At 38.1% G+C, this 19,146-nt stretch overlaps 1 protein-coding gene across 1 annotated transcript; it reads left to right on the forward strand.

Annotated features, from left to right (window-relative positions):
* Positions 1–273: 273 nt before the first annotated feature.
* UTP15 (UTP15 small subunit processome component) lies at positions 274–18,113 on the forward strand. Its single transcript, XM_060761675.2, has 13 exons — positions 274–399; positions 2,189–2,356; positions 2,734–2,826; positions 4,330–4,514; positions 5,975–6,153; positions 6,776–6,901; positions 7,939–8,074; positions 9,566–9,650; positions 11,063–11,212; positions 12,497–12,598; positions 13,835–13,968; positions 15,506–15,564; positions 17,585–18,113. The coding sequence occupies exons 2-13, from the start codon at positions 2,267–2,269 to the stop codon at positions 17,776–17,778; spliced, it is 1,533 nt and encodes a 510-aa protein (XP_060617658.2). The 5' UTR covers positions 274–399; positions 2,189–2,266; the 3' UTR covers positions 17,779–18,113.
* Positions 18,114–19,146: the final 1,033 nt, after the last annotated feature.

Here is a 19,146-nt window from a genome sequence, read left to right on the forward strand (position 1 = left end):
ATGAATGATGATGATGATAAGGCCATAGAGAGGTTGCTGAGAATTAAAGTCTATACTCTGGAGCAGGCATGGGCAAACTTGGGCCCTCCAGGTGTTTTGGACTTCAAGTCCGACAATTCCTAACAGTCTCAGTCCCTTTCCTTTGGGCAAATTTAGGGGGAAATGAAGGGGGTCCAAGTTTGCCCATGCCTGCTCTGGAGGACCAAAGATAGAGATGCATGAGTCTACTTTTTCCTATCTCTATTGGGAAAGGGATCCCGATGAGTGAATGCTTTGACGGTCGCGTTCCGATGACGTAAATCCGCGCTTTGGAATCCTCGGTGCTTTGATGGCGGCTTCCTTGGGAGGCAACGTGACTGTAAAGCGGTGAGGCGGAAACCGTCCAGTTGAGAGGAAGAGGTGAGGAACCGCTTGGAAAAGAGGGAGGAAAGATAACGTCCATTTTCTCCAGTGGAAATTGAAACAAATCCTCTTAGTACAAAAGGGCCTGGTGCTTTTATTTGACCAGAGTTAGGAAAAGTATATCTCTCTTTTTTTGGGTGGAGGGGAATATAATGAAGGTCTTACAGCATACTGTAAGCCGGATTCTGTTAATTGGATTTAGAATCATGGAGTCATAGAATTAGAAGAGGCCACAAGGCCCATCCAGCCCAACCCTAACTTGCCATTCAATAACACACAATCAAAGCACTCCCGACAGATGGCCACTCAGGCTCTACTTGAAAACCTGTCGAGGAGACCCCGCCACTCTCCCGAACAGCTCTTACCATCAGGAAATTCATCCTAATGTTTGGATGGAATCTCTCCCCCCCCCCCCCCCCCCGCCATTTGAATCAGTTACTTCCATTGTGTCCTAGGGCTCTACCACATAGCCCTATAACCCAGAATATCAAGGCAGAAAATCTCACAATATCTGCTTTGAACTGGGTTATCTGAGTCTACACTGCCATATATTTCAGTTCAAAGCAGACAATGTGGGGTTTTATTCAGCTATGTGGAAGAAGCCTTAGGGCCCTTCCAGACAGGCACTATATCCCAGGATCTGATCACGGGTGTTCTGTTTATCCCAGATTATCTGGCAGTATAGGAGCCCCCGGTGGCGCAGTGGGTTAAACCCCTGTGCTGGCAGGACTGAAGACCGACAGGTCGCAGGTTCGAATCCGGGGAGAGGCGGATGAGCTCCCTCTATCAGCTCCAGCTCCTCATGCAGGGACTGATAAAAACATCAGATCATCCAGGCATCCCCTGGGCAACATCCTTGCAGATGGCCAATTCTCTCACACCAGAAGCAACTTGCAGTTTCTCAAGTTGCTCCTGACATGACCAAAAATATATATATATCTGGCAGTGTAGATTCATATAATCCATTTTAAAGCAAAAAACATAGGATCAGATCCTGGGATATAGGGCCTGTCTGGAAGGCCCACAGTGCCCTTCCTTCCACACAGTCATAGAACCCAGACTATTAAGGCAGAAAATTCCACAATAGCTGCTTTGAACTGGATTATTTGAGTTCACACTGCCATATATTCCAGTTCAAAGCAGAAAATGTGGGATTTTATTCAGTTGTGTGGAAGGGGCCTAAGTCTCCAGAGCAGAAAACACACTTGCTCCCTCCTCAATGTGGCATCCTTTCAGATATTTAAACCTGGATGTCATATTCCCTCTCAGCCTGCTCTTCTCCAAGCTAAACAGATCCATCTCCCTCAACCATTCCTCACAAAGCTTGGCTTTCAAACCTTTGATCATTTTGGTTTCCCATCTCTGGAGCTCTTCCAGCTTGTCAATATCCTTCTTGAATTGTGCTGGTGAGGTCAGACCAAGGCAGAATAAAGTAGGACTATGACTTCCCTTGATGAAAATTCTTGTTGTATTTTTATGTGCATGGTCAGAAAAATATAGCTTTAGATTTTTAGGTGAAGTGTCAATTTGAGTTACTTTAGAAGAGCTTGTCTAAGCCCTTCATTCTAATAGAATGTTAAATATTGGAGATGAAATTATTGTAATGGAATAATGTAGAACGTTTTAGAGGTAGATTACTGCAAAGATACACCAGAGAAAAGATATTTTAGGTTAGAAACAAATGTTAGGTCTATTGCTTCAAAACATAAGACACAAATGGCTGCTTTTCAAGTGTGTGTGTTTTTAATGTGGACTTCTGAACTGTATCATCTTTTTCCTATTTCAGAAATATTATTTACTTTTCCTTTAAGAGGTAGGCTGGAAGATAAACTTCATTACTTGAAGAAGTTGTATTTAAAAAATAATGGCTAGCTACAAGCCTGTTGTAGTCCCATCTTTTCCAAAACTTGGTGAGAAAATAACCAAGGATACATTGTACTGGAAGCATTATAAGGTAATGATACATAATTACTGGAATTAAGACTGATACATCTGTTATTTTCTAAATCTTCAGTATTTCATATGACTTAAATATTACAAAAGGTGCATGTGAACTTTGTAGTAGACCTTTGATACAATCAATAGCTGAAAAAAGTGCATATGTTTCCTTGAGTACTTATTTTACTGGAAAGATTTCCTATAATTTCAGTAATATATGACATTTGAGTTTTATCCTCAGATATACTTGTGCAGCAATGCTACTGCTATTTGATAACACTAAATATTTGTTAAAATTATTTTTAATGATGTCTGTGTTTTTGTATTGACTTGTTTTTCCTTTTGTAAAGAAATGTATTGAATTGAATGTTTAAATTGTACCTTTTCTTAAAGGCTCCCATTCAAATAAAGGAGTTTGGTGCAGTGAATAAAGTAGACTTTTCTCCAATTTCTCCCTATAACTATGCTGTCACAGCTTCATCAAGGGTAAGATTTGACATAAAGTTTTGGTTTTCTTAACAATCCTATAGTATTTTCACCCATTTCCATACTCTGAGGTGGATTTTTAGTCCCTTGAACTCCCAGAACTAAGAGATGGGATATATTATGCATATTTAGATGCTTTCTATAAGCGAGAGGATTAATTTCCAGGGAGAGCAATCATCTCCTAAAGAAAACATTTCTCTGCTTTTGGTACAAAATACATGTACTGGTATTTGCTTTTCCAGTAAATTAAAGGTTGCTTATGCCTTGTGTGGAGGGATGCCTGGATTGTTCCAAGGATAGGAAAATGACCCCTAGTCTCTGAGAATTTGGCCACTTTTGCAAAATTCTGTCATCTTGAGGCTCTACTGAATTTGCCTGACCTGACAGAACAAATGACTGTGCTACAGTTTGTTAAATGAACTGTTGCTTATATAGAGGATCATCTTCTTATATTTTTAGTGCAGTCCCTTCTCTCAATTCCACCACTTTCACAGTTATGTGTGGCAGGATAACAGAGAGGTTCTCCTTGGTGGTCACTCCTGTCCTTGATATTCATTCCCTAAGGAAGTTAGGAGAGCTCCCTTTTTGCCATTCTTCTGTTAGCAGGGGAAAGTTCTTCTGTTCCAACATTTGAGAACTGGCTGCAAAGACTTTTAGTAGTGTCCTGTTCTGTGGATTTTATCTTTTGCTTTTTAATGGGCTTGTTTTAGTTCTATGGGTAATCTCATAACATTACACGTGCATACTTTCTTCCATGTAATTAAATGACTGTAATTTAACCTGGTGGGGGTGATGCCTTCAGAAGTGTCCTCATGATGGAGGAGACTTCCTTATCTTTACTTTCTAATTGCAGACAGTCTCCAGGTTGTGGATAATATAGGTTCTGTAGGTTTGTTCTTAAGTTGAATTTGTATGTAGGTCAGAACAGGTAAATTTTTAAAGTAACTCCAGCCATATATGTGTGTGTGTTTTGGATAGCATAGGGAAGGGTTAACATCCCTGTGTTTTGCTGTCTGTGCCCCTGTTCAGAAGATTTCACCACTTTTTGTCCCTGTGATGATTGGATTTTGAAAAAAATTGGTTTGTTGTGAAAACAAGAATTGGTGAGAAAGCTTAAGTGGAGACACCTTTTCCCCATGATAACTCTTTCAGGAGTGAAATCCCTTCCAAGGGGTAAATTTCTCTTACTTCCTGTTGTCTCACCCCATTCTTAATTGTGATTTGTTTGTAAGTTGGTTGTCTGTAACTTTGGAACTGCCTGTTGTGTTGCTCCAGTTTCATTGAGAGGGGATTCCAGAAAGGGCCACCATGTCTCTATGTACATACTAACAAATTTTGATTCGGCTTCTTCTAAAACTCCTGCCCCCAGTATCCAAATCTTTGTTTTACCTTTTTGAAACAGTATGTGTTTCTGGTTTAGGACTTTAGAGGCCTCTTGCTTTTCCATTTGTTTTTGTTTTTTTCAAATAGTTTACAACAGTGAAATAATGTGTTTTGTTCCAGATTCATATTTATGGTCGATATTCTCAAGAGCCAATCAAAACATTTTCTCGCTTCAAAGATGTAGCCTATTGTGCTACATACCGAGATGACGGGAAGTTGCTGGCTGCTGGCAGCGAAGAGGGCATCGTTCGTCTCTTTGATATCAGTGGCAGAGCAGCACTAAGACAGTTTGATGGCCATACTAAGTAAGAAAATGTAGTTTTATTTAAGTGGGTGGTTTACAATTTCAAACTGAAATGTTACTGTGAAGGATTCCTGTCAGCTGGCTTCAGAAAAGCAATTGAGAAGCAGACTGCTGCTCAGCTGTAGTCAACATTTGTGTTTACATAAGCTATAAAGTAATGTAACAACTTAGGGTTCTACTGCTGTTTTCATAGTTTCTTAGTCTGTTCTACAAACTGCTATTTTTATATTCCAGAATATAGCAAAGGCATTTCAAGATTTGTATTTTGTAATCATAATGCAAGTTGTTATTATGCAGTCTCTGTTGTAAAATTTCCCAGGTTTGCTTGGGCCCTCTGCTTCTGAAGATGTTTATTCTTCCATGTCCTCTTGGTCTGGAAAATTTGACAGCTAAGGAGCCTCAATCCATCTGTCTAGATTTTTAGAAATTAATCTTAAGGGTTTTTATATCTCCAGATCCACTCCTCCCCCCAGTTTGTTGCAATGTTATTGATTCTAGTTATAATGAAGACTCATTTATAGCGGCGTGGTTCTTTCCCAGCTGTTTTATTTTTTTAAAATTAACATTTAAAAATAACCTCTGAGGATGCCTGCCATAAATGTGGGCGAAACTTCAAGAGAGAATGCTTCTGGAACATGGCCATATAGCCCGGAAAGGTCACAGCAACCCAGCTCAGCATTTAGCTATACAGTATTAAAAATCCAATCATTGTTTGTGCATTCCTTGTGAAAAAAGACACACCTCATTGACATAGGATGTATTTTTGGGTATGGAAGGCCACAGACTAAAAAAGGCCACAGGTTCAATCCTTGGTAAAGCATACATATTTTTTCTTAGTAATCCTTTTAGCATGATAAAAAAGGTGAAGGTTCGTTATTTTCCCCATGTTAATGATGTATGTGTAGGTTACTGTTCCATAGTTACTAGGGAAAACATATTTTAAAAAATTACCCTTCCAATGCACCCCATTCCTCCTATGAAATAAAAACAACAACCATAGGGGATTTCTTGGGAATAAATACTTTCTACCCCACCAACTGTTCACTCTTCTTCAAACACACCCGTGAAGTTCAAAAGGCATTCCTGGGGATTTAGAGACTAATCTGTTTCTAGTTGTTCAGATAACATGTTCAAATGAGAAATCCTTTGTGTGTAGACTTGGTTTATGTGTCTTTGATCCCATGTAGATAATTTGGTGTATAAGAATAGAAAACATATTTTGGCTCTTTAGTTGGCTATATCACAACACCCATTTATATGAAGCGTTCAGCCTGGTCGAACTGAGCAGAAGTTCTTTAGGATCTAGGAATCCTGGATTTAGCTCTAACACTTCTGTATATAGTTTGCTTTTTCCTTACTAGACATTTATTATAGTTATTAATGGTCGTACAGATTAATAGCGTTTATTTAAACAAGTAATACAAGAGTCTCATGGGGAATATTTTGGATCTTGACTTGTAGGGCTGTACATGTTGTGGGCTTTCTCTCTGATAAGTACCGCATAGTATCTGGAGCTGATGACTACACAGCAAAGGTGTGGGACATTTCATCTTCCTCAGAAATAATATCCTACAATGAGCATACAGACTATGTGCGATGTGCCTGTACAAGTAAGCTGAATGCAGATCTCTTTGTAACAGGTGTGTAGTCTACATTATATTTATATGTGTCACAATGGCTTCCTGAATGCTTTCTCTTGGTAGATATTTTCAGCACAAAATTGCTTTTGCTATTGGTCTTTACTGCTGTTGCTTCTTTAGTCTGTACATGCTTAACATTTCATTGGTCAATTAGAAGATAGGGATTTGTGCGATTTCTTGCTGGTAGAGCAACTTTTTTAGAATTCTTCTAGCATGTATTTCATTTCACTTTCCTTCCTTCATAGTTTTATACTGCTTATGTAATGGTAAGGTATAAGAGAAATTTGTAATTGTATTTTGAGTGAAAAGAGATATACCAATCTAATTTCTTTGATCTGACATAGTAAAATAAACTTTTAATGAATAGTTTCAGTTATGTCTTTACTCACATAATTTTGGCTACCAGCCACCATGCTTGCATAAATCATGTGTACATTCCAGTCAGTTTTACATTATAATAGTTTGGCATGGAGAGAAATATAAGAGTTAGTCATTACCTGAAGTAAATGGATTTTCAGTAATATCAATGTTTTATTTCTGAGTGTTGCATCTACATTAACACAACATTCTTTTACATATGTTCAAGTTTTTGATTCTCCCTTTTACTGGAAATTACTTCTAGGTTCATACGATCACACTGTGAAAGTCTTTGATACTCGTAGAGAAAAAAGTGTGATGACGATAGAACATGGGCAGCCAATTGAGAGTGTTAATCTCTTTCCTTCTGGAGGTCTTCTTGTGACTGCAGGTATTTTCCCAGAGTTGGCAGTGTTTCCTAATATAAAACTAGTTTAAAGTTATTTCCTTTTTGTAAGGGTGAATTTTCCTCCTTGCATATGATTTGAAAGGTATAGACAGCATTGGCAAGGGAGTATTGCCATAGGTTTGGCACCATTTATGAAAGCTTGTGAGCCAGAGTGTCTTGATTGTAGCTTTGAAAAGAGGCCTTCAAAACTTATGAATTATAAAGAGACATGCAGCCCACAAGGGCCTCATATATAGGCAGCTCACATGTTATGAACAAGGTTCTGTAGGTTGAATTTGTATGTAAGTTGGAACAAGTCCATTTTAAAAGTGTAACTCCACCCCCAATTAGTTTTGGGAAAGGGTTAAGACCCCTGTGAAAGTTGTTTTGCTGTCTGTGCCCAATTCAGAAGATTTCATGTCACTTTCCGTCCTTATGACAATTGGATTTTGAAAAATTTGGGTTGTCCAAGAAACAGGGATGGATACTAAAGCTTCAGTGGATGGAATTTGGTGGGAAATTTATCCTTGACTACATCTCATGTTGAGTTAGAGCATGTATGAGATGAATGAGAAACAAAATGGCTATAAGTTAAACTTTTAGCTTCTTTCAATTGCATGGCATATTTTTTGGTAACTTTTTTGGACATGTCCTGCATGACTTGAGCTTCAGACAAAATATGTTTATGACTATTTCGAGTTTTTTTTTTCCATGTCAGGAGTGACTTGAGAAACTGCAAGTCGCTTCTATTGTGAGGGAATGAGTCGTCTGCAAGGATGTTATCCATGGGATGCCTGGATGTTTTACCATCCTGTGGGAGGTTTCTCTCATGTCCCCACATGAAGCGCTGGAACTGACAGGCAGGAGCTCATTCTGCTTCTCAGATTTGAACTGCCCACTTTTTGGTCAGCAGTCCTGCCAGCACAAGGGTTTAACCCATTGCGCCACCAGAGGCTCCATTATTTATTTCGGTGGCATTGAAGATTATTCTTTTGAAAGATGGATTTGCAAATAAAAAACACTTATCCTTTCTCTTCTAGGTGGCCGGTATGTCAAAGTCTGGGATATGCTTAAAGGAGGGCAGTTGCTAGTGTCCTTGAGAAATCACCATAAAACCGTAACCTGTTTGTGTCTAAGTAGTTCTGGACAGAGGTTGCTCTCTGGCTCCTTGGACAGGTTTGTTTTTTTCACTGTTTAGTTTCCTATTTCTTTCCAGAAAAGATTCCATGTAAGTGAGTCGTCCTGGACACAGAACTGTTTTCATACCCTGTATTTGTGATTTACAACTTCAGTACATGAAATAGATCATATAATGCAGCAGCATCCCAAGGATATTTGTTTGTATCTGGACATTGTTTCTCTCCTTTGCACATTAGTTAAAGTGAAGGATTAGATCTCAATACCTAGAGAAGCTCAAATATGCGGCTGTGAAACATTTTTGACAAATCAGTAGATGGAGCATCAGTACCTTACATATTCCTTCCTTCTAATCATAAAGTTATGATTGCATATCCTTCCCGTGCATGATTTGCAGTATAATTCTGAACATATCTGCTCATGTATACATTTTACTGTGCATGGGATGGCATTTACTGCGAGGTAGGTGCATATGGTGTAGCTTTATCCAGGCTTTTAAATATGGAGTTTGAGCAAAATGGGAATGGTAGTGGCTTGGAGAGTGCCTTCTGTAAACAGAAGGGGGTTTTAAGGAAAGAAATTATCCTGTTGATAACAGTGTATCTCAATCTTCCTAATGCCGCGACCCCTTAATTCAGTTCCTCATGTGGTGGTGACCCACAAACATAACATTATTTTTGTTGCTACTTCATAACTGTAATTTTGCTACTGTTACGAATTGATATGCAAGACGTATTTTCATTCACTGGATCAAATTTGGCATAAATACCTGATACGCCCAAATTTGAATATTGGTGGGGTTACAGGTGATTGATTTTGTCATTTGGGAGTTGTAGTTGCTCAGATTTATAATTAACCTACAATCAAAGAGCATTCTGAACTCTCCCAACGATGCAATTGAACCAAACTTGGCACACAGAAATCCCATGACTAACAGAAAATACTGGAGGGGTTTGGTGGTCATTGCCCTTGAGTTTTGGAGTTGTTGTTCACCTACACCCAGAGTCTGTGGACTGAAACAATGATGGATCTGGACCAAACTTGATGACCCCTGTTACACCCCCTCGCAACCTCCCCAGGGGTTCTGACCCCCAGTTTGAGAAACGCTACTGTAGAACCTGCAGAGTACAGAACCCTTTACAGGGAATGCAGGAACAATTTCTGCATCTAATCCAGTATTTCTTACCTCAGTCATCTCACTGTTTAATAATTTGGCATATACTTTCCAATAAGCTTAATTCAGTTTGAGAATAAGCTTGCCTATATACGTCCTTGTGAGACCACTTTTTTCTCTTGTAATTTTTTTCCCAGGGTTGGGGCAGTGTAAGTTTTCCCCCAAAATAAAATATTTCAGGTCAGATGAGGCAGGATTACTTCCTGGTAATCACATTATATTCCTCATTATATTTTTAACATAGGGAGCTTCATGAAGTTACTTGTACTTTTTGAGCCTTCTTAAAAGTCAGATTTCTATAAAATATTGTACAAATCTTAACTCTGAACTCAGTATGTTCTTGCTGTTGTTTGCAGGCATGTCAAGGTTTACAGTACAACGTCTTACAAAGTTGTCCACAGCTTTAATTATGAAGCGTCAATTCTCAGCCTTGCATTAGCAGTAAGTACTGTAATGAAGCCTTTAGGTAATGTTTCTATCACAATTTTAAGAGTATTTTTACTTGCCAATAAAAAATGCTTAATAGTTGCAAGTATTGGTGGAAGGCAGGTGTAATTCTCACGGAATATGGCATGCTTCATTGAACTGGCTTAAAAGCAACTGCACTGTTGTCTATAAAACATTTTCTGTGCATTATATTATTGGGGTGGTTAGGTCTGCCAAAAGGGAAAAAAATCAGTCTGGCTACATTCCATGGAATCTATAATCTGCTTTTGTACCATATAGGAATGAATGTGGAATGTTTGGCCATCCAGGTGTTTTTATAACTGTAACTTTCACTACTCCTTGCATCGGGTTGATGGGAAGGATAGTCTTACAGCATTTGTCAGGCCTCAAATTCTCCAGTCCTTATATGGGCCTTAATTGAATTCAATTAAGCAGGTTACTTTAAATGCCTTGTGGCACTTGGGTATCAGGAAAAGAAGACAAAGGTAGATTTTATGATTGTCATAAAGGGGATTTAGTGAAGACATATGAGTAGTTGCTGGTTAGTTATGTAATCCATATTGAGGGGCGTTGGAGGTCATGGAGGTTCACAGGTGTGGGGTTAGAGCAGTGGTTCCCAATTTTTGGGCCTTCATGTGTTTTGGACTTTAGCTCCCACAGTTCCTAACAGCTGGTAAGCTGGCTGGGATTTCTGGGAGTTGAAGTCCCAGTACGGCTGGGTTAGAGGGATAAGATATGTAAAGGTTCAATAACCGTACAGCCAATTTTGATTTCTCACATGTATAACTAGCGCTCGCTATATACTATTTTGTAAACCTGTTGATTCTTTTGTATGTCTTTTTTTCCTTTCCCTTTCTTTCTTTCTTTCTTTCTTTTGATTTTATTTTCTATATACACAATGAAATAATAATAAAAATGCCTTGTGGCTTGTAATGCAAACATGGAAGGAGCAAGTGGATTCTTTCTTTAAAAAGAAATCTCTATCGGGAATTTCAGTGTTCATTATTTGGGCATTGTTTGACATTTGGTATTGTTGTACATGCAATTGCCTGGGTATTTATTGTATTTGGGAGGTTGTGGTAACCTGTGTACAAAACTCCCTGGGTCATCTTAATTGTAAATAAACATATGAATCATTGAATTTGGCAAGTTAAATGTTCTTGGCTTTGGTACAGATCACCTAATCTGTCGAGCATTGGGCCACACAATCCTATATGTGCTTATCTGGAAACAAGAACCTTTAAAAAGGTGATTTACTACTAGTTAAGCTTGCATTTTGGACTGTTCATGACACTGAGTTGTTCCTATTAGAATCCATTTTCCCCTTAAAGTATTTATCTTATAAAATGAAAAAGGTATCATGAGAAATAGTCTGAACTACAATTAATGTTTTTTCTTCCTTTCAGCCAGAAGATGAAACTCTTGTTGTTGGCATGACGAATGGAATACTCAATGTTAAGCATAGGAAGCACGAAGGAGGAAAGGCACTTTTGAACAAAAGGAGAAGGCCTGTTTATAGAACCTTTGTGAAAGGACGAAATTACATGCCAAAACAGGTATGGAGAAAAGGATGAGCCAAGGAATTATGTCTAGTGTATGCAACTGAAAATCTAGCAGGGAAAACAGTTCATTAAGCACAAAATGTACATACTATAATCATGAAACTGCCTTATCACACTGCTACATAAGTAATTACATTTTCATTTTTATCAAATGTCTGTACAAATTCAATTTTATTTCAGCTTGGTCATATTCTATCCTGTGATACATTGTTTTATAAGTAAATTGAACATAACTAACTATGTATTACAGCTGCTGATCTTTGTAAATAAGATACGAACATTTAGCAAATAATTCGTTTCACTGCTATGTTATTTGGAAAAGGCTGAATTAGAATAATTTTTAAATAGTTTTGAGTTACCGTATATTCTTGAATATAAGTTGAGTTTTCCAGCCCTTTTTTAGGCTGAAAAAGCCCCCTCGGCTTATACTCGAGTTAAGGTTATTTATTATTTACTCTGTTGTTATTATTTTTATTACATTTATTATTTTACTCTGTTATTATTATATTTACATTATTTTACTCTATTATTATTATTATTATTATTATTATTATTATTAGCAGTAGTAGTACATTTATTATTTTTCTCTATTTACTATTGTTATTATTACATTTATTATTTTACTCTTATTATTACAGTTATTGTTTTATTCTCTTTATTATTATTTGAAAGATACGTAAGCACATTTACACTGAAGAAGGTTAAAATAATGGTTTAATCAGAGTTGGACACTGACAGTCTTACCTTAAATTACAGTTTTATGTAAATATTCAAAAACATTTAACCTACTGATGCCTCAATTAATGTAATGTTATTGGTATCTATTTTTATTTTGAAATTTACCAGTAGCTGCTGCATTTCCCACCCTCAGCTTATACTTGAGTCAATATGTTTTCCCAGTTTTTTTGTGGTAAATTTGGGTACCTCAGCTTATATTTGGGTCAGCTTGTGCTCAAATATACTAGTTAGTAGTCCTAAACACTAAAAATGCAAAAGTCCTGAGTTCACAGACGTCATCCTGGAAGGGACATTGCATTTTCTTTGAAGGAGATAACTCTTCTAAGATAGTGTCTCCTGCTACACAGGTATGCATCATCTTGAAACAGAGAAATTAATCTTTTCCCTATGCAAGTGTTTTTTTTTTTTCGTATCTGGCAATACATTGCAATGACAGAGGAAACGGTGCAAAACAAGTATAAGGTGACACTGGCATAAAGTTTTCTTATATGTGGCTCTGAATATTCTCTCTCTTCCCTGCCCCGCCCTTTCCCCTTTCAGGATGATTTCTTTGTCAGTAAACCTGTGAAAGCATATATGAAGAAATATGACAAACTCTTGAGAGGTTTTGAGGTCTCCAAAGCTCTGGATGCAGTACTTCATGTAAGATAGTACTTGGTTCTTTTTGGACCATATTATTCTGATAAACTTTAGGCTTAGAATAACTTATCCAGAATTTTGAAATGCAGAATATTCCAAAATTGTCCACATGGGTGGCTGAAATGATGACCTCTTTGCCTTCTGATGGTTGACAGTACGCCAACTTTGTCTCTCACACAAAATTATTGAATATATTTTGTATATGATTTATCCTCTGGCTGTCTATATAACACCCCTAGGAAAGATAAATAAATATCATGTTTAGACTTGGGTCTCATCTCAGAGATCTTTCAATATGTATTATACAATTAATCCAAAATCTGGAAAAAGAAAACCCAAATACAAAACACTTCTAGTCTCAAGCATTTCAAATAAGGGATACTCAACTTCTGTGAAACTCTCCAGTGAATAAGTGTTGTCGAAGGCTTTCATGGCCAGAATTAGTTGCTGTGAATTTTCTGGGCTGTATGGCCATGTTCCAGAAGAATTCTCTCCTGACATTCCACCCACATCTATGATAGGCATCCTCAGATGTTGAGAGGTCTGTTGGAAACTAGGCAAGTGAGGTTTATATATTTGTGGAATGTCCAAGGTGGGAGAAAGAACTCTTGTCTGCTTGAGGCAAGTGTCAGTGTTGCAGTTTGCTACCTTGATTAGCATTTAATGACCTTGCAGCTTCAATGCCTGGCTGGTTGCTGCCTGGGGGAATCAGGAGGTAATGCTTTTGGAACATTGTCATACAGCCTGGAAAACTCACAGCATCTCCAGTGAATATCCCACAATCCGATTATTAAAGATTGTACGAGCATGCAGCACAGTCACTACTGCTACCAGTGGGACATACAACATTGCAAGGAGACATTGTTGGGAAACTATGTCTCCTACCCTGCAAACTTTATGAGTTTATATTTTATATCGAAAACTGCTTTCTTCAATATCAGATCATTGGCCTTTTGAATTCAGTATTGTTTATGATGGTTGTCAGTGGCTCCACAGGTTCAGACAGGGCATTTGAATTTGACACATGTAGTTTGCTGGTTTTCTTTTGGTGTCACAGCCTCAAATGATTGAATATTTTAGGGATTGGGGAGAGAAAGAGCACAAGTACCCCATGAATTTTGAATACAACCATTACATTCTAAATGACTCTTTTTATGGGTTGGGAAAATATTTGAATTGCTAAAATGTTCTTGATTATCTTTCTTCAAAGTTGTGATGCTAAATGTTTTGTATTTCAAGGCTCATGGGAAAAATAACTTCCCTGAAGTTGCCGTGGCTGTCATGCAAGACTTAAACCGCAGGGGAACGTTGAAAAATGCCCTTGCGGGGCGAGATGAAGAACAGCTGAGAGTCCTCCTTTCTTTTCTAATAAGGTACCTGACAGATGTGGGGTTTCCTTTTTTTTAAGAAGTTCATTTATTAAATTGTAAAGCATAACATCAAACAAAATCTTGAACTACTTTGATATCTTCACTATCTACTATAAAATAATATAAATTATTAGTGTGTGTGTGTGTGTGAGGGGGGAGGATTGTTCAACAATGTTCAACTGTAAACTTTTGCACTTCCTTCCCTGGCTTTTTAAAGTAATTATTGTTTTCTGCTGGTATATGTATACCTTAAATGGTTGTTGTTCCATCTTCCAGTTTTCACACCTTCTTCCTCAGAGACTGTTTCTGCCTTACATATATGTTCAGCATAAACATATATGGGGAAGGCATGGATGAGCTCTTTCTGTCAGCTCCAGCTCCCATGCAGGGATATGAGAAAAGCCTCCCACAAGGATAGTAAAACATAAAAAAAACCATCCAGGTGTCCCGTGGGCAACGTTCTTGCAGACAGCCAGTTCTCTCACACGAGAAGCGACTTGCAGTTTCTCAAGTTGCCCCTGACAAGAAAAATGTAAAGAAAAGCATAGACTTAAAACAGATAGGGGTGATAAAATGCAACCATGGCTGATTCCCCTTGCCAATTTGAAACCATCCTGTTTTTCCATATTTTGTCCTCTTGTTCTGTGTGCAGGAAACACATCATGGCAGTCAAATATTGCAGCTCAGCCAGGTGTTTAAGTAGAACCCATCGTATGTTATGGTTCGTACAACCAAATGCTTTACTATAGCAAAGATTTAGCATACTCATCTTTGACGCTGACACCATATGACCCATGCCAGAGCTATGATTTCAGAGTCCCATAATCTTGTGCTACAAAATAGGAAAAAAAATGTGCAATGAGTGTTTCCTTCAAAAAGCAGTGGATTATTTTTCTTGGCCCGAAGCATTTTCGGATTCTCCCAACTAATTCTATTGAGGAGCAGCTTAAAGAACTGGGCATGTTTAGCCTGCAGAAGAGAAGGCTGAGAGAAGACACGTTGGCCATCTATAAATACATGAGGGGAAGTCATAGGGAGGAGGGAGCAAGCTTGTTTTCTGCTGCCCTGGAGACTAGGACGCAGAGCAATGGCTTCAAACTACAAGAAAGGAGATTCCATCTGAACATTAGGAAGAATTTCCTCACTTTGAGAGCTGTTTAACAGTGGAACTCTCTGCCCCGGAGTGTGGCGGAGGCTCCTTCTTTGGATGCTTTTAAACAGAGGCTGAGTGGCCATCTGTCAGGGGTGCTTTGAATGTGATTTTCCTGCTTCTTGGCAGGAAGTTGGACTGGATGGCCCATGAGGTCTTTTCCAACTCTATGATTCTATTGAATCCAAAGACAGTTACTGGTAGAAAGAGCTTCTTTTTAGTTGATGAAAATTCAGTTTAACTTTTGTTTAATAAGTGGAAGTGAGGCCTTTCCATTGTTGCCTTTCTCTCTCTTTATGAAGGAACATAGCCTCCAATGAGTCACAGATGTGAACATTTCTGTACCTGGGAATGAATGTTAACATCTGATTTTATTACCTTAATTTACAGCCATGTGACAGATGAAAGATTTGCTCCTGTGCTGGTCAACGTTGCAGAAATGATCATTGGTAAGGATTAAAATTAAACAAGATTAATATAACTGACATGTAATAAATACCCCATTTTGTCGTTATTTGTTGTTACACATAAGAAAGAGCATAAAAATATACTTTTATTTCAAGTAGCTATATGCTGGTATAGTTTCCACATTCTACAAAATGTTACAATGCATACTCCCATACCAGCCTTCAAGGGAAATACCTTTCTTTGCTGAAGATATTCAACATTTTATGGGCTATTGTGTGTGTGTGTGTTAAAAAACTGGATGTAAAGTTTTTCCGTTTTTAATATATATATACACACACACACAGATATTTTTGAAAAACATTAGGATTGAATTACTTTACTACTGTGTCATTCATATAACCTATTTCATTATAATGATAGTCTTTATATTAAATCTTTTTTTTTAATTAAAAAAGGCTGTTATGCCAAAATGTGTTAATGGTAGGCCTTGATTGGTGGTTAAACCTGAAACTTGAGGAAAACATTGATTCCATATTTCTCCAAATTGTCTTTTTCTATTTCTCCCCTTGCCACTTGAGTATTGCCAATTTTCCATTTAGAACAGTCCACAAAAGCCTGTCTAGCCAGTGGTAAAAGGATAGTCCTGTATTTTCCAAAGATCTTAACATTTCATCTCTAGCAGCTCTAGTCATGACTGAGATCAAGTCTTTATGTGGCAGGTCGGCATTTTCCTTCTCAAAATCGACAATATTAACAAAGATTCTGAAAAAAACATTTTGCCTTATCACTGCAAAGTGATAACAGTCAGGCAACTTTGGCATCCCCAGGAGCCTATTTTAATGTCCTCAGGAACAAACTTCAGCTCACACTCAAACACAAACTATCCTCCCCCACAGAAGTGACTAGAATTTCCGTCCAGGTTTTTAACACACACACAAATACTACATAACTTCAATAAAGAAAGGTGATATAAGGCTTTTCTCCCCAGTGGATGTTTGAGGGTTTGCTGGCAAACTGGGGCTGCAAAAATGGATGTAGCACAGTGGTTCTCAACCTGTGGGTCCCCAGGTTACCAGCTATTAGGATTTCTGGGAGCAGTACAGGCCTTAGAGTTTATAATTTGGTGTTTGCCTAAAAAATCAGAGCAGTACATGCCTCAAAGAACATAGATGTACTTGCCCCGTAGATGAGAGCTGTACCATCATAGAGAGTACTTACCTCATAGAATATAGTTTTGTTTTACCTCAGAGCACATACCATCATTATATCTCATAGTCTCCTGTTATTTATACTTACCTCTGTACTTTATATCAGTACTTCACTATTCTAATTCTATATCATTCAATAATCAAACTGTGCCTTTGTAATACTTTGTTTGATTCACCTTGATTGTTTCAGTAAACTTAATTGGTTCCATTTAGTCTTGTCTCCAGAGTCTTATTTTGGGGAATTAAAGTACATATAGGGCATACCGATGGTCACTGGGAAAATAGCCGGACATGTATAGTTTTTTCCCCCCATTCCCGGCGTGCCATCACATTTACCACTGAGTTATTTTTCTGGAAACTACCCTGAGTTTCCTCAGGGAGATAGGGTGAGTTATGAAATTATTATTATTATTATTATTATTATTATTATTATTATTAGTCTCCCTCCAGATCCACTGGCTGAAAGGGCTGCCTTTGGATGATACTGATCAGTGGCTGTCTGCTAGTGGTGGAAGAGTCCCCCTATGAGACTGCAGTTATTCTCATGATAGTGTGCACAGGCATAACATGATAGCTGGAAATAACCATTGGTAGGTTGGTTCTGTAGTAGAGTATTCTGGGTCCAGGTTGTCCTGTGTTTCCTCCTGGATGGGCAAATGAGGCAGTGGGACAAACAGGATTAAGTGTGTGTGGCAGCAGGACATGAGATGCTGTAGTAGCCCTGAAGTGGACCTCTGACTTCTGTCCCATCCATAATTGTGTTGCAAGAGGGAATACTGGAAATGTAGAATATTCTTATCTCAATTCCCACAAAGTGCAGACGCTACATTAACTTTCTTCTTTTTATTGCCAGATATTTATATGCCAGTTGTTGGACAGTCTCCACTTATCGACAAGCAATTTTTGAAACTTCAGGAACTTGTAGAAAAAGAAATTGAACATCAAGTAGAGTTACTAGAAGTCCTGGGGATGATGGATTCACTGTTTGCTACTATGGCAAGAAAAAATCCAATTCCTTTGGATGAGGACAAAACCAAAGGCTCATAGAGGATGCTGGATATTTAACTAGAGATTGCATTGCATTGGACTGGTATTTCAACCAGATGTGTTTAAATACTTTTATTCAAAGTATTGCTCTGGAGAAGTCAAAAGTACTTTTTTGAGGGATCCAAAGTCCTGGTGACTGGTTAGAGCCAAGTCCCTCGGGATCTCTTTAAGTGTTAATATTTCTGCTGATGTTGTATAAAGCTGAACTTTATTTATACAATTTTACTGTGGTTACATGTAAGATAATTCAAATATCTTTATTTTTCTGCCAGTTTCCTTGCAGACGATTTATTAAATCCCCTGTTAATCAAACAAATAAACATGACACAAATTCATAGCACTGTGTTGGATTTTACACATGTAGTGATTTGTGATGAAGTCATCGAGTTTTAATGTGAGAAAAAGAGATTTTGGTAGAATGATTTTGTTCTCTGAAATTTTCCACAAAATCATTGTACAAACAACATAAATTTGTCCTATTAGCATCTAAGTATACTTATGATGAATACCGACAAATATATCCTTTAAAATTAACCTGAAATATGAAGCACAAACTGATTAAAATTAACGTTAAGGTGGCCAAGCATGCAGTTAATGTCTCTTCTTCCCCTGCGTACTCCATTTATATTCTGATAAGAATAAGAACAGTGTGTCAGCCAGTGACTCAGATAGTTCAGGAATTTAGTAATCCAGGTGATGAGTTTGGTTTGTACAATATTATCATAATTACAAGTGGCTGATGAATGGGTTTCATAGGGTGGGCATGGAATTTCCAATAATTACTGCTAGATGACTTTCCCTGATAGCCTTAGTCTCAGCCATTTGCAAGATGGTGACCCCACAACATTAGGCCTAATGAGATATTCTCCATTTGCAGGGTTGTTTATTAGATTTGTTTCTGGATCAAACTGGTAAAATAGAGTCCGAAAAATTTACAGCAACCCCGGAATAAGATAACTTGATACCTTCAAGGGACTCTGAAGATCACCTGGGAAGGTATCCCACTGGAGCATTGCAGCGCACCCAAATACCTGGGAGTCACTTTGGACCGTGCTCTTACCTACAAGAAGCATTGCCTGAACATCAAGCAAAAAGTGCATGCTAGAAACAATATCATACGAAAGCTGACTGGCACAACCTGGGGATCACAACCAGATACAGTGAAGACATCTGCCCTTGCGCTGTGCTACTCTGCTGCTGAGTATGCATGCCCAGTGTGGAACACATCTCACCACACTAAAACATGTCTTAATGAAACATGCCGCATTATCACGGGGTGTCTGCGCCCTACACCATTGGACAAATTACACTGCTTAGCCGGTATTGCACCACCTGATATCCGCCGGGAAGTAGCAGCCAATAGTGAAA

The sequence above is a fragment of the Anolis sagrei genome, chromosome 2, assembly GCF_037176765.1.
Source record: "Anolis sagrei isolate rAnoSag1 chromosome 2, rAnoSag1.mat, whole genome shotgun sequence".
Taxonomy (NCBI): Eukaryota; Metazoa; Chordata; class Lepidosauria; order Squamata; family Dactyloidae; genus Anolis; species Anolis sagrei.